Here is a 17,016-nt window from a genome sequence, read left to right as displayed (position 1 = left end):
TACATCAACTTCTAAAGATAGACAGATTTATTGCCACTGTATGTAACACAACAACATTTCATTAGAGAAAACTCTTTAGAGGCATAAAAAAGTGCAATATTCAGTCTTTACACTGACAAGGAAAAAGTGCGAGGCCTGCGGCGAGTCACAAATGTGTAATGCAGCAAGTTATTTTCTGTAAAAGCAGGGGTCTCAAGCTCTGGTGATGACCTTCAAGTCCCACTGTGTGGCGAAAGACATCTGTTATATCCCGATATCACATCATGACGTTAGCGTTAACAACATTTATGACAATATTTGGCATCATTTCAAAATAAAAGTGTTTGCTTTGATATCCAAAATAAAAGATGTGTGTAACGCAGTCAGGGTTCGCATTATACTCTTATCTTTGTGGGGTCTCAAACTAAGACTGAGATAAATACGTAACAAAATAAACTTAAACACAAATAGCAGCACACTTTATATGGGGTAGATTGTTGCAACAACAAAGGCCAGTCATTGTCACTGTCATTCACAGCAATATTGCAGTTTTGTTTAACTCATTTATGTAAATGATAATGCTTCGTTTGTGATTCAAATAATAAAATAACACTTAAAATAATGGTTTTTCGGTATGTACAACAGATGTGCAATTTTACTTCCTTCATGACGGGAGCCCAACCCCTTTTTTTTTTATGAGACCTCAGCTTTCATTGGCTCCCACAAACACAGTGAAAATCTATAAATATCAAAACCAGACATTAAAGTGGCCCCATGAAAGTGATTAGGGGGCTGCATGTGGCTCGCGGGCCACAGGTTTGAGACCTCGTTGTGTAAAAGGATTACTTCATAAGTGAAAGACTATATTTATGTAATCACGCCTTTATATTGGTTTAGATACATGTCAGGAAACAATAATCATGATGACAAAATCCTTAACCTTTTGAGACTCTCAAATTACGCACCACGCACGTCATGAATTCAGAAGAGTCAAGGGTGGGCTGAAGAGGAACTGAGCCCCCCCCACACACACACACCCTCTCCCCCCTTCTCTCCTCCTCTTTTCCTGAATCATTCGGGCCACACACTCATCTTGCACACTCTTCACTGTGTGTCTGCGTGCGTAATAGTCGCGCTCTCCGCTGCTGCTGCCGCTGCTGTTCGGGACGAAACCGCACGCAGCTGATTCTGTTGCTCCAGTGCTGGATCCGCAGCGGAACCAGGACTATCACACCACATGGACTTGGGTTTAAAACAGGAATATACACGTTATTTTGTGTGTGTGTGTGTGTGTGTGACCACTCTGGCGATTTAGTTGTGCGGTGGTGGTGGTGAAGCAAAACTTGTGAATCCGCCACCGGGTTTCATGTGTTTTATGTGTTTGCGCTCGACAGTGAGGTAAACCTGTGTGTGGTGCGTGTGTGTGCGTGTGCGTGCGTGTTTTCACCGGAGTGTCGGAGTGGGATTGATCCCGTGGATGCGGGTGTCGGGGTCGGCGTGTGAGCCCCGCAGGATCAGCCCGTCATAGGGCAGCATCATGGTTTATTACCCGGCTCCTCTCAAGTGGATGAGGACTGTTTCAGTGGAGATGCTGCCGCTGCTGCTGCTGCAGATACTGTGGCTTTTACCTGTGACTGGAGCGGCTCCTTCCCCTCAGACGACAGAGCAGCTGGACACAGGAGTGGTAGGTTTTGCACCTTTTTTTTTTTTGCCCCCCCCCCGCCCCACGAAGTTTTATGAGTCATTATCACTTTTCTACACAATCAGTTTCCCGCTTGGAAACACAGATGAACGCAGAGATGCGTTTCTCCATCTTAACGCGCAGTTTCCCTACTTTTATCAGTGGGAGGCAGATGCTCTCCTCCTCTCCTCTCCTCTCCTCCTCTCCACGCTTGACTTGAATTTTAAAACACTCCAGTGCATTTCTGAGAGTCACTCTATATGTGATGTGATGGTGGATCGTGTTCTCCCTGTGGTGGTGGCGGCGGCGGCTTAATGCAATAAATAAATGTAAATGTATTTATGCTTTGGTGGAGCAACGTGCTGCTCCACTGCATGCAGACTGTGTAATGAATTGCAAAAGCAGACTCGATCGTCTTCCCTCACACAGTGACACACAGTGACACACACACACAGAGCCACCACTCGTTATTGGCTATTTTCCTCTCTGAGCCGTGTCTGTGGGGAGACTTTGCTCCAATATGTCATCTGTTGCCAAGTTGCACGGCTTTTTAAAGTAGGGCTGCGTTCAATGACATGTTGCTGTATAGTAGCAGGATCCAGCAATACTAATTCAACTGTGGACATTAAAAATGACAAGATATGAAGCTGCACATTTGTAGTATGAGTTGTGGTGTCCATGGTGTTTTGGGCTACTTTGAACGGACTGGAAGCATCTTAATAAACAGCATCAGAGCAAAAAAATAACTTAATACTTGGACTCATATATTAAGTTACTGGTGAATGAGAGAACACAAATCCTCCCTTTTTTCGTTTTTTTCTTTACATTTACTACTGAAAGTGCTTTGCATCTCTAGCTCGCTCTGTAGCCACGTGTTCCTACAAATACAAATTGCAAATTTGAACAGAATTTTCAAAGATGTGTAAAGTGTGTTCCCCGGTCACATGGTTGGAGTAGTTAGTGGTTTGCTCTCTTGCCTGTGCAGCAAGAACGGAACACAGGAGTTTGCATGTTCTCCCCTGGTTCTCCCATTTCCTCCCACAGTCCACAGACATGCAGATGTGGGGGATTAGGCACACTGGACCATAGGTGTGAGTGTGAGGCTGGATGGTTGTTTGTCTCTATGTGTCCCTGTGATGGGACTCGCGACCTGTCCAGGATCCTTTGTCAGCTGGGATTGGTACCACCTCCCCGCCTCGGCCCTTATGTGGAGGATAATGCGGTGGAAGATGGATGAATGAATGAATGTGTGTTTCCATCCACTGCTGTGACACAAATATGGGAAGTAGGTGGACTTAAATTTAAAGTCTAGGTCACCACAGAGGAAGAAAGAACGAGGGCTGGGTCATACTTCCTACGCTTCGCTTGTGGAGACCTACTTTGCAGTTCCACTTGCACATTCATTCATGCCAGCGGTTCCATTCATACTTGAAAGAGGCTCAGCATCAGTCCAACGCTCCACGCATGCACATGCACATGCACACGCACACGCACATGCACATGCACCCCATCTCATATTCCATCCCTGTAGCAGCGATTTCTCAGCAGGAGATCGCCCTCTGTTGTATGTTTTTGTATTCTTTGAGTGCCGAGTTGTTCATGTGCGAGCGTCGGGGGACCTCTTCAAGTGTCTCTGTATACCAAAACAAGAGTGTGACACCAGGGAGCGTGTGGTCAGCATGGACTCGTCCTCGTGTTTGTTGGTACGGTGACACGGATGCTGGAAGAATGATCCGGGGCCTAGAAAGGCAAACAAAAAACGAGTCAAGCACTGTCTTTCATGCCACGATTTCTTCACCATTTGCTTCTGTAGCTGTAGATAAAATGGTTTGTTATCTTTTATTGTAGTAATGTTTGCTTTTTGATCCAAGTCAAGGAATGAAGTGGTTTCCTTCATCAGTCCACATGTGACTCTCTCTCGTTCACTATTTCCACTCCGTCTTTTCTATTTCTATTGCACTTATTATCCCTTAGAACTCATTCCGGCACCAGAGAGCATCACTATACAGAGGCTATAAGAATGTGCAATATAGAGTGTACTACTTAGACAATCCGATGAAAGAAAACATTTCATTTTCACCAACTAAAAACACACCTGAGCAAAAAATACTTGTGAAATTTGGAAATGCGTCACAGTTCAAAGTTCACTTGGCTCGTTTTTATGAACCAAAAGCAAAGAAAAACGGTCTAATTTTGTGACCTCTGCACAATTATTGCTACTTTATATCACTACTAAAAATGTGATATAAAATTAAACTTGACTTTGACTCAACAACACATAAGAAGACGAAAAAATAGATTTTTTTAAAGCCTGAATATGTGACCTATAAACACACACCCGCACGATGTCCATATAAGGAGTTGTGTATTATTCACGTAGCAATTTATCATGGGTGCACCACATTCCGGGTATAAAATAACCTTCAAGCGATATTTCCTTTTTTTATTTTCTCTCTCATTCAGGCTGTATAGTCTGCACGTTGAGTTTTTAAGTCTCAGTTAGTTGTTACAGAGCCTTGAGAGCGAAGAGTTTCTAACCTGTCTGCCACTGGCTCTGCGCTCCATGGAGACCGCCTCACCGTCTCCTGTGATTTAGTTATACACTCAGACGGAGCAGACGTAATTGTCCCCTTCTTATTGGGGACTTTAATCACGTGGCGGTGTGTAGGGACGTGTGAGTGTGCAGAGAAGAACACTCTGAGTCACCAGCAAATCTCATCAGGAAGTGGTCTGGATTATGGAGATGGCAAGGTGAAAAAGACACGTCTCTGGGGAAGTTAGTGGACTTTATGTCCCAAAAAAAAAAAAACCCAACAACAACAAAGAATTGTTGTATGATCAGCGAAAGGCAATCGTCGCTCACATACTGATCCCCGGCTGTAAATCCGTGAACAACGCTACGAGTATGGATGTTTAATTTCCTCCTCGTTTAAATTGGCAGCATTAATCTCGTTGTTACACTGAAGATTCAAAGTGTTTTTTGGCCGGATGGACGAGCACAGTCTCGTGTTTGATCAGGAAATCCTTAAAGCTGCCTTGATACTATATCATCCCCTATCAAGCCGCATTTGAGTGTGTGTGTGAACAAACACTTGGCGTCTCTCCCATGCAACAGAATCAGAATATAATATGGGCTTCGCTCGGATTACTGGTCCTCGTTTCATATCAGAAGTGTGAAATTGATTGCTTATTTAAAATTCATAGCTCTCCGCCGTCGTTCCGGGCTGTACAACTGGTTTTTTCGTGTTAAGATGTTGCTTGGAGCAGCTGCTCGGTTTACTTTGTCTTTTTGGAAGCACAAACCAAACAATGGGCTCTAAAAAAGCTTAGAGCCGCTGAAAGCTTAATCCAACTGAATACACAAGGAAACAGTCCCGCTTATTGGAAATCATTACCTCCACTTGTGAGATTATGCTTTTTAATGCAGTTTGTCTGTGTCTTAGCGGGATTACACGATAACTACTGAACAGATTTTCTTCAAAGTTGATTTTAATGGCGCAGGATGGAGTAATCATCCACATTGTGTCTGTGTTGGCGGAGGTAGTTCTCAAGGCGCTTTCCCTTTTGTTTTAGAAACTACAGGTTTGAATGAGACACTTTTCTAAGCGTAAGATTGAAAAATGTCATGACAAGTGAATGTTTTTTTCTTTTTGAAAAGAAAAGCTTGTTTTAACCTTGACAAATAGGAGTCTTTTTTTGCAACTTCGCAGTTGAAAAGAAAAGAACTTGCTGCAAGTAATTATTTTTATTATTAGTTGTTGACCCCATCTTGACAATGAAAAAAAAAATGGGCCTCACACCCAAGGCAACGTCTAATTCCGGCTCTAATTAGACAACTCTTTCGTCAAAGGGATGAACTGTTTCCAGTGTGTTTTGATCTAAAAGACTGTGACTTGTTCCCCGTCCGTGGAGAGAGTGGGATCGTACACAGCGGTGCAATTAGCGGCCTCAACAAAGGCAGACGCGTCGGGTTCGACGTGGGTTTGATGAAGCTGGACAGAGACAGACAGATGAGCGCCGTCCTCCCCTGTGACTGGCTGATTGACTCTTAAATAGGACTTATCCAGCGCCGGCGAAGTCGTGCTCAGCTGCTGAGAGCAGGTGGATAATTTGACGTTCACGGTCTGAGTGGGTTCAGCCTTGCGACGTTCTTAACTGCCGCACATTTGGGACTCGATCTCACAAAGAAACAGCCGTCTGTGTCCCGATCCACAGCCCCACTGCTCTCCGGTGCCATTACACTTCAGAGCCACTGAGCTGCAGTCACTTTTTATGTTTCTGGTTCTTTTTTTAACCACCGTGGGCTAAACTGTGACTGTAATTAAAAAAAAAAGCAGCACAAAGTTGAGACTTAAAGCAAAAAAGTGAAGGATTCCAGTTTTCAGTTTGGTTGTTGTGTGGCCCACTAATTTACAAATGGACTGCAGTGTGCACTTATTCCTGCTCATTGTGTCATTTTCCCCCCGGTGGCAGTTTTCTTCCTTCATTAGCAGTGAACTGAGATACTTAAGGGATAATTTGTCTTCGCGTACATGCTGTGGAGAGAGAGAAAGAGACGTGACAATCGTGTACAAAGCGACCTGTGCAGTATTTCATCTTTTTCTTCTTCTGTGAGGGGAAACTGGAATAAAACATGTTTTACATGTTGTAAGAAATGAAACCAGATGTGTGATGGGGGAATCTACACCCCGCCAGACTACCTTTAATTCAAATGTTCCTTTTAAAATGTCTTCAATGAGGATACCATCTGGCCTTGTGTCCATTGAATTAGAGAAAAAAAAAAAAGGGGGGCCTGGTAGTCGTTCGTTGCCACCCACCACTCTCCCTCCTCGCTGTACCTCGTAGTACTCGAGTTCTCATGCAACCGGCCTGTCTGTTTCCAATACCACCACCCCTCATTAGCTCCGCCAGTATCATATTCTGTCCTTTCAGTCTTTCAGTCTCCTTTCCACTCAATTTATGTTTTCTCCCCGTCGAGATATAGGCGGCTTTCTTCTATCCGGGCCATCGTGGTTCTCCTGATTGCACCCAGAGGCTCAAGGACAGAAGGAACAGAAAGCTGGAAGTCAAGAGAAAGTATGATTGAGAGATTGTTGCGATGAAATGAGTAATCAGTCGGGCAGGAGGCGAGAAAGGAGCTGCATGCGCCATGAAAAGGAAGAGGATACTTTGGAGCACTCCTCCCCAGATGTACCAGTCTAATGATTCAGGGAGTGATTTCTCCTTCAGAGGTCGTAAAAAATGTCTTCTTAAATGTCCTTAACAGGCACAGAAGTACAAAAGTTAACTCAGGTTTCCCTCGACTTTCCCGAAAACATTCAACAGTGCTGTGCAGCCATCAAGCTGCGTGACCTTTCTGTCTGTGGCTTTGAATCACGGGGAACGCCAGGCAGTAGATGACTACACAGTGGGACAGAATGTATCGTGGTGTAACGATTGACAGCGAGCACAGGAGACAGTTTAGCTCGTCACAAAGACGCCGCGGTCAGCGCTCAGGCCTGTCAGAGTTTGCGGTGTCTTCACAGGTCGACTCAGCTCGAGGGTCGCTGTAGCAGTGCGGGTGTGTGGGACAGATGTGGGGCAGCTGCCGCACGTCTGCATGATGTTTTCAGTCGGTGGCGACCGCCGTGTAACTTCAGATGAGTGGGTGACTTACAGTATGCACAGGGAATGTGTTGTGGTCAGTGGGACTGTTTTTAGATAGCGTGTGACGTGTACAGAACTGGGTCTTTGTCTGGATCAAAGTGGGGAACCCTTGTTTTCACACAGACTCCGGCTAAAAAGAACTGGTGCCCAAAGGGAAATTTGTTTGCGCACCGATTCATTATCCCTCTGCCGACTGACTTTATTTAATTGAAGTACGACTGAACTAATCTGTGGAACAATAATGCTGTGTCTCCAGAACTGTGGAATGTTAAAAAGAACATGTTTTCATTCGCAGCACAGTAGTCATAGCCCGTCTTAAACTGTTTGATTTTACATTAGTGATGAATTTAATATCAAGGGCACGCCGGTGACGCTTACCACAACAGAGACGCACGCGATGCTCTTGTATTCCTTTTGGCTTGGACTGACTTTATTACTCGTGCGGGGCCCCTCCAGGGCTTCCCATATAGAAAACCTCAAACCAGCTCCATGTGGACAGTTCTATTTTAACCCGCGCAGCCCAGGCCTCCTCCTCGCCGTCTTCTACCAGATCAAGGTTTTTCAGTTGCCATTGCTATTCAAAGGCCCAACTAAATCTTGTAATTACAGTGGTTTGTGGTGTTGTGCTGGCTCGAACGCCGAAACCTAAAATAATCTGTAGCCCTGCCAAGTGAACTGCCAATGGACTGCTTTAATAGTACGATCAAGAAAACCAGAACGCAGCAACAAAGCTACTCTCCAATTGCTTGCAGAAATTGGCAGAAATATAATAAATGTGGTTTGTGGCAAAGTGTGTGCGTGTGTGCGTGTGTGTGTGTGTGTTTGAGTCCGTTTTCTGTGTCATTTCAAGACGGCATGTGTGTGTTGGTGTGTGTGTCACTCGCCACTCTGGTGATCTCATAGTTTGTCCCTCATCAGCATTTGTCCAAACCCCTAACAAGTCACGCTGCACCCGATGATGGATGACAGAAAAAAAGGACGAAGGAAGCAGACGATGGACGATTGCTTATCATCTGTGGAGTCAACTTCAAGACCGCTGTGTGTTCATGAGCCCGTTTCTCTGGAGGTTCCCAGTGACACAAAGGGAACTCGACAGGGGTGTGGGGGGGGGCGGACCAAGAGAGATTGACTGGGTGGCTGAGATAAGCTTCTCCATATCACTGGCAATTAGAGCCACTTTCTTATAGCCCAGCATTGATACTCCACTTCTTATCAAGTGAATATAATGAGCCACTAAAAGTCTCCAGAATTTCAAGTGGAACAATCTTGTCACGGATTAATCTCGCTGTTGGGTTAATGGTATGGGAGTGGGCCCGGTTTAAAAATAGAGTCAAACACACACACAGAGGAACAAGCGGGCACATGCATACATACATGCATGCATGTGTGTGTATTTTTGCATGAGCTCTGTGGACACGCCAGTTGCCGAAAATTCCTCAGTTAACACCGGAGAGACATTGTCTTCGCTATAGTAGCCCATGGCATGCGTGTGGGCTTTTTATGAACCACATACAAGGACAGCCCATAAATACATTATCCTGTCTAAGTGTGTTTTCCAACATAGAGCTCAGAACTTTAAAAAAAGAAAAAGAAGATCCCTAGTGTCTCTAATTATTATTATTATTATTATAATTAATAATAATACTGGTTATATTATATAAAATGCATACAAACAGAGGATTAAATGACGATGTTATCACTTGCATTGACGCCGGCTGCTGTAAAGTGGATTTGATTGACATTTCCCGTGTTCCCAAAGGTCACCGAGTGTAAAAACAATCTCCCCGTGATATTGATTACCTGCGACATTGACAGAAAAACAGTCGCGTAATTATGAATGACCTTTTTTTTCCCCCTATTATTTATGAAAGATTGCCAGCCAAATAAATTCTAAACCTGTCAATATAATCCCCCATAACAAACATTTAAGAACGGAAGTGGTAGAAACGACGTGCATGAATTCCCGAGTTAATGATGAAACGGATTTTAAGGCGACGCGTGCTTGAGTCCAAAGCTTTTCAAGGGTTTGCATGTTTGCGAGTGTGTCTCCCTTCTGCTTTACTCTCACTGTCAAGAGCCACTGGGCGCGCTTGATTCAATCCTTGTGTCTGTGGACTCTGGCTGGGTGCCATGCCACATCACCGCCCACAGAGAAGAGGAACTTCAAAGGAGGATTTGAGGCTTTTTTTTTTTTTTTTTTCCTCAGCGGAGCGGAGCCACCGAAACTTGTGCCTGTTAAGTTGAGCCCCAGTTACAGGGGGTTCTTCTAATTGGCTCCATCGGTTTGTTTATTTTTTAATCTGTTGCCAAATGTTCTCACGGTCTCCTCGTTTCGTTCGGTCCCAGGCAGATTTTTATGTCCTTAAACGGCACATAATAGCTTCTGTAATGGAGAGAATGTGAGGTGACACAGAGTATTTACATGGTTGTTTGCCCCCTGCGTGCTCTTCTGTGCCCTCATTGTGCTCCTGTGGCTTTTTGTCTCCTGCAGTAACGCGCAGGTTAGCGAGCGCGCGGCACAGCCTTCTTGCCACGGTAATTTAGGGTTGCCACTAATTTTCCCCAACCAAAATGTTAGTTGTCAAAATGAAGGTCTTGAATATACGCCGTGATGCTGTTAGTCGTTGGCATCTGTGAAGTGGAGGTGAGCGGCTTCTCCTGCTGCTGCTGCTGCTGCTGCTGCTGCTGGCACAGATGGAATACATTTTACCACTTGCAAGCAAAATGCTCCAAACCAGTGATTAGCACTTCCAGCAAAGTGGTTATCATGGCCCCTGCAAAAAAAAAGAAGGAAAAAAGAAAGAAAGAAAAATAAAATCAGTCAACCACTTCTGTTTCAAACATTCTAGTTTTTTGCATATTTGCTGATTCAGTTCAGCTCGAGTTCCTGTGTGAATCTTTTGCTTAAAACACACACGCGCTCCATTGCACAACGAAAAACACCCAAAAAAAATCATCCTTAATGTGGAAATCTGAGCTTCCTCAGTTCATACATGAGCCTGCAGTTGACGCGCTTCACGAACAAGACCCTAACCCAAGGCCCTCAGAGAAATACCATCAAATTCTAATAGCAGAAATCATTCATATGTGATGATATAGCAGATGAACATGTACTTTCAGGGTGGTCCCTAAGGTTTCTGTGCCTTTCAGTTCAATGTAGGAAAAAAAAACACACACTTTACAGTCAGGAAATAAAAAGCAGTGTAGAGAAACTTGGCAAATTGTTGTTTTCCAAGCAAAAGCATGTCTAAATTATGGCGATGTGCTCGCCGTGATAACAAACCCACTTTCTCTCAGACACCGGAACATGCAGCTAAAGTGAAAAGTTTGAAGTTGCTGAAGTTGCAGGAAGAAAAAAAAAAGTATGCACTCTGGTTGTTGTGATAGAGGACACTCGGTCTGTCCAAGAGCCCAAGTGACAGCTAAACTCAGGCCCGCGTGTCAGCTCAGAACTTCACACTCCTCTCGGGAAGGCGCACAGCTAAAACTATTGACTGGGCCTGTGAGTCTGTGAGGACGGTAAAGACTTAATGGATGTTTTTGACGGCCTACAGATGCGGCGGGATTTCTCCCAGGTGCCGGGGACGTTAAAGGGAGACGGAAATAAAGCAAAACTTTAGAAAAGTGTGCTGCTCACATTTAAGAGGCCAGGGTCACACAGTGGATTGGGGGAACTCTTGACGTTCGGAACAAGGGCCTTTCTGCATAGTTTGCATGTTCTCCCCGTGTGTGCGTGGGTTTTCTCTGGGTTCTCTGATTTCCTCCCACAGTCCAAAAACATGCATTAAGTGATTAGGTGTGAATGTGAGAGTGAATGGTTGTTTGTCTCTATGTGTCCCTGTGATGGACTGGTGCTCTGTTCAGAGTGTACCCTTAACCTTTTCATAAAGCGGTAGAAGATGGATATTTTTCCACACAATAGACAGTAAAAATTATCTTTCAATACCTTTGTTTCCACCAAGCGGTACAATGTGGTTCTGTGAAGATTTTAGAAGGCTACCAAAATAATCCATCCATACCTCTTCCCCGATTTTGGTACCCTTCTCTTGGGATACATAGCACAGTTGTATGGCTCTGAAATGGTGGAGCTGGAAACACTGTTTTCACTTACACCTGCCACACACTAGAGGGCGCACAAATCTGACTTGATTTTAAAAACGTGACAAACACAACAAACTTTTGTAACAGATTTACAAAAGAGACGATCAAGTCAAGACGCAGGAGCACACACTTGGTGTTTAATCAAACCACTTCAGGGAGGAGATTCCATGGATTTGGCAGTCGCACAGAAACATGCGTGATTTAACGTGACTTCAGAATATAAACGGACGTGGAGGAGCACGTCGGTTAAAAGCTGTGGATGAAGTCATGGCTGAGAAGGTGAACGCAACTTGGCTCGTACAAGTTACGAAAAAGTCCATTTCTGCCCACGTCCCCCAATCGCTGTTGAAGTCGCAAATATCATAACATGTTTAATACGTACTTAACCTCTCACACTACAGGATCATTTGGCCAGATAATCTGTCAGAAGGGTCAGATACAGTGTGGGGCAGACTTTACTACCTGTGGTGTTTTTTTCTGTGCAGCACATGGAATGCTGGATGTCGTCCATTGTTGCTCTTTGTTTGCAGCGTCGTCCTCTTCTCGTTTGTGTTGTGCTGGTATGACGTTACACTATTTTTACACAAACGATTGGGCTTTTATGTAAAAAGATCCAGATGCACAGATGCGTACCTCGCTCCTTGTGCGAAACACAGCCGTCACATACCGCACACCCGTCACATTCTATCCCAGTCTAAGCGGGAAACAAATCGACATCATCGCTTCCATCTGACATCAGACACCATTGCTAAAGAGAAGCTTATCATCCAGCCATCATATTATAGGTTACTGTGATATAAAGTATGTGTTCAATAATGTGGTATGGCTCTAGAAGGATGTTATAAAAATGGAAATGGCCCTTGATAGGAAAAAGGTTCCCCACCACTGCACGATCTTATTACAGCGCATGATGGATATGCCGCTGATTTCTCTTTCTCCCCTCGTTCTCTATTTTCATTTGTTTCTATCCTCTGACTGTTCCTTTTATTATATTTTCCCGTCTCCACCCCTCCTCTCTCACTCACCACAGACGCTGTACAGTATTCTCCTGCCATGCCACCTTTTGGTTTCTCTCCACCTACTGTACCTTCCGTGTTGTCGCCCACAGGAACAGACAGAAGTTGTGTCGCCGCGCTCGCTCACCGCACGACCAGCTGTTCCTGAGACAGGGATTAAAATGAATCACTTAGTCACATTTTAATCCTCGTCATCACGCTGCCACACTCGCAAACATGCAAATTAGGACTGATTTTCTCCAAGTGACTATGAGGGTAAAAAAAAATAAAAAATCACGTCTCAACCTGAATGGAAACAGAATCCTTAGTTCTCCTTAGTGTGTGAAATGACCCAGAAGTATGTAAGGGCCATTAAAGGCCCATCAAACTCCCTAAAATGGAAATAAAAGGGTGTTTCAGTTGTTCCTCTCACAGTGTGTGATCGTGTAAAGTCATATACAGATATTATACAGAATGTAAGACTAAATGTATTTGCCGGCGATATTTTTTATAATAGTAATGAGACACTTGGTTGTAATCATTGCTTTATTAAATGTATTACACTAAACATGAAATTACATATATTTAAGCTGTTTTAATCACAATTACCCTCGTCATTATTTGCTAAATTTTCAATTGAATTCTCCGTTTTTGTGCATCATAAATATGTTTTTATTGTGAATCATTTTATATCAAAACCAGCACTTTTACTTTGCAATTCTGTCTAATATAATAATGAATATCTTATATTGCCCACCGGCTATAAATGGTTGTTTTTTCCCACTTTTTTTCCTCTATGTCGGCCCCCGCTTGACCAGACTAGATGCTCATTGGCCCCCAGGTCATTTGAGTTTGACACCCCTGGATAATCGGGCTGCAGTAGAAACATGGCGGCCCCTGGAAAGCAAGGCCATTGATTAAAGTGCACATAACAGGTTTATTCTCAGGCACTGAAAACCAGACAAGTTTGATTTTGTTCACATTACTTTGATAGGAGCAAGAGTTGATTTAAAAAAAAAAAAACTCATCTACTGCAGTGTCATTTGATTTGATGTGATGCAGAACATACTTTTTGAATATTAGTTTTTTCTTTTATTGTTTTTTTTTAACCAGTGCGAAAAAAGGGCTTTAAGACGAGGCCATGCTTTCATTGTCAGCGTGCACACACGTCTGCTACGGTGTGTGTCATGTGAATTTAAAAAGGATTGTCATGGTCACTAAACTTTAACTGGCAACTAACAAAAGCCTGAATCATGAGAGGTTCGTGGATTGCGGCTGATGCTGTATTAAACTTTGAGGGCATTGAGTGTAGTGTAGTGTCAAAGAAGACGCTCAGATGTACACTGCAAAAAATTCCTCTAAATATAACCACTATAAGGGGAAAATGACTTGTTTCAAGCCAGTACAGCAAGAAAATGGCAATTGTTAAGTTTTCTTGAAACAAGTCAAATTGTCTTCAGCCTTAATGAGTAAATAAGTCCAAACAATGGTGTGATTAGATAAATACACTGAATTAAAGTGAATTACACTAGTATATATTTAAATTTTGTAGTAGTCAGGAGTCACACGGGTCACCTTGCTACCAGCTTAAGCAGCCTTAAAATGTTTACTCTGTTGGCATCCCATAATGCAGGGGTGTCAAACATATGGCCATAGTGTCCAGTCCGGTCCACAGGATGAATTTGTAAAAATGTCATATTAGATTAGAATTTAATGAGAAAAACTGTATTTTTCAGTTGCAGATACCTGTGGCTAAATAATACAGGCATAATATTGTTGAAATTGTGCTTATTTTTCCTTGAGAAATATCACAAATTTCATTTTTTTGGTGTTCTTGTTGTTTGTAGGTTGTTATAATTATTATTTTACTGGTTTGGATTAAAATAGGTCTGTATTTGGGCCCTGAGCTAAAATGAGTTTGACACCACTGCCTTAAAGCTTTAGACTCCTACCTAGTGTTTCCCGATCCTGGTACTCAGGGCCCCTGAGAAACACTGATCTAACCCTTTATACAGAGAGCTGGTCAGAAACACCTGTAACGGTGTATAACCTTGGATTCAGCCACATGAACAAATGCATGCGCACCTCCAGTTTGAGTCTACAAGGACTGACATTCCTTGTTGCACTTTCCAGTTTCCAGCTGGACTTTACAGTTTCGTTGGTAGTTGACACACTTTTGTTCGGTCCAAAGACACAGCGAAGACGGCGGTAACCATGGAGACTTGCTTGAGTTGTTTGTGAGTGAGCCTGCCAGTACCCGCACCTATACAACTCAGAATGTATAAAGAATGCAGGAGAATACAAATCAGGACAATTACCCAGAGGGAAATCGCTGCTATACTGAAACGGAACGTGAGACCATGTATGAATGTTTGCATGTAGGTGAGGATGTAAGAGGCTTGCGAAGACCGAGCCATTTGTGACGCATGCTAATCTTTGCCGTTGTAGCCTTGTGTACTTTCCTTTTCCCCCCTGATTCCTCATCCTTCAACATTTCCTCGACCATGCACATTGCATTTTCCATCAAAGTCAAGGAAAAGTGGTCACAACAGACAAGGAAAAGGATGTCATCTTGTTTGACTATGCAGGCACAACCGGGTGTCAGAACAAAACACATCCATCATCTTGTACAGTATCTTTTCATCAAGTCAGACTTGTGTCCCATTATACTATGTGCACACAGTATCTGTAGCGGAGCAGAAAAAGAGTGTCAGTGGGGCGGCACGCGCCATCTGCTTGTGAAAGAGCGGGGATGGAATCGAAGTGACGACTTCTTTCCTCCAGCATCTGTCTCTCCTGTTCATTGCAAGTGTTTCCCCTCTGAGGAGGAAAAGAGTGGAAAATCAGAAGTGATTCTAATTGAGAGTAAAGTCATAATACGGCACAAAAGTTAAAACACGTCCGGTATAAGTCACATTTCTAAACGTATGCCATCTTGTGTCTGTGTCAGCCAAAGCAGCAGCAGTTTGGATTGGGTCCATTTATGTTTTTATCGAGCTGTCATCACTTTGCATCAGAATCCCAGCTAATAAAAAATAAGAGAATTCACTTCTTTTTTTTTTTACTCACTGAAAGATCCTTGTTACCAAAATGGTGACTGGTATGAAATTAGGTTATAGTTATACCTCAATTTTGATCAACAGAAAGCATCGGAACAATTCATGGCTCCCATATGTTGATTATTTGTTCTTATAGCTTATATTTTGTATTCTTTCTCACACCGAGTTCACTGTAAATCCCCTGCAAAAGTTGTATAATACATGCACAGAAAGCGAGACAGAGAAGTGAATGTATAAGACAGACATCCAAGGGATAAGCTAATCTAACATGTGACGATGTTTGTAGTAAAATACAGCAATTATAAATTACAAAAATACAGGTTTATAAGTCAGCGCTAATGAGCACAAATAGGTGAAATCAGCAGTGCAGTGTAGAAAATATTCAGTCGCCGCTTCTCATTTGCACTCGGCGCCTCATACATATGCAAAACTAAAGATTTATAAAGATTTGATCTTTGTATTTTATTCATTTATATTTCATATTAATATTTATACTTTATTAATGAGGCCCACACTCGAGCTGTTAACCACTGCGGACACACACACACACGTCTTCACGGAGACGTTTAGCGCCCGAGAGTGTTTGCTTTACAGCTTTGACCGTAAAGTTGATGGAACCGCATCACGGTGGATTGATGATTTCTAGGCATGGATTCATTTTCACTCCTTTACTACCTGCGCTGCGATTCAGACACTGCACGTCACACCCAATTTCCCCTCTCTCTCTCATTCCTCCTCACCTACATTCTCCCCTCTATGATCTGATCGGTTTGCACAAATGAGCCTAAATCCTTCACTTCTTCAGTAAATTGTGTTTACGCGCGGTATTCGCCGTTGGAATGATTTAAGGAGCTTCTCAGTCAGACTTGGGATCCTGCATCAGCCCAGTGTGGTGCTTTAAGTCAACTTCCTCTTTGAAAACACTGGCGATGTGAAATGGGAAGCTGCTACGACTGCTTTGACGCGCGATAATAACGCCGTGGCCTCGGCTGTGAGTGATTGTAGATAAAAATCTGGTCAGGATAAATCTTTTTGGTGCAGAGAACTGCATTACGTGGGACATACTTGTGTGATATGGTTTTTCATTTAGATTTCTGTCCTCTGGGCAGAAACCGTCGAGTTTGATTCGTGTCTAGTCTTTATCTGCAACACTGTTGTAGTAAGTTTGGAAATGTCAACTGAAATAAAAGGGGGGGGGTTATTATTATCTGTGTAAGAACTTTAGTTTGTTTGTTTTTCGAGGAAAAACGTCTGTATTTCATGAAACAAAAAGCTGCACCGAGCTACAATTTCTTTACTAGGGGCAAAAAAAAGCAAAGGAAATGAGAAAATTCAAGCAAAGTGAAAGATGCACAGGACACACAGGAAATGACTAATGTTTCCAGGGGTCACTAAAACATGACGGACCTGTGTGCAGCAGTGATTTGTAATGGAAGTCAACTATTGATTAGTGGTGTTTTACCGTCCTGGCTACAGATGGAAGAGTGTGTCAAGGCAACCTATTCACATAATGATACTAGGCTTGTTTTATATACATTATATGTGTATAAATACT

At 43.1% G+C, this 17,016-nt stretch overlaps 1 protein-coding gene across 1 annotated transcript in view; it reads left to right on the top strand.

The window, feature by feature from the left end:
• The first annotated feature begins 1,124 nt into the window (after positions 1-1,124).
• Positions 1,125-17,016, top strand: part of LOC131446779 (matrix metalloproteinase-17-like) — a 72,615-nt gene continuing 56,723 nt past the window's right edge. Inside the window, exon 1 of the mRNA XM_058618222.1 lies at positions 1,125-1,663. Coding sequence (XP_058474205.1) covers positions 1,517-1,663 — 147 coding nt within the window. The 5' untranslated portion in view covers positions 1,125-1,516. The remainder of the gene's footprint in view (positions 1,664-17,016) is intronic.

The sequence above is a fragment of the Solea solea genome, chromosome 19, assembly GCF_958295425.1.
Source record: "Solea solea chromosome 19, fSolSol10.1, whole genome shotgun sequence".
Classification (NCBI taxonomy): Eukaryota; Metazoa; Chordata; class Actinopteri; order Pleuronectiformes; family Soleidae; genus Solea; species Solea solea.
Note: the sequence above shows the minus strand (reverse complement) of the source record. Positions and strands in the feature narration are given on the sequence as shown.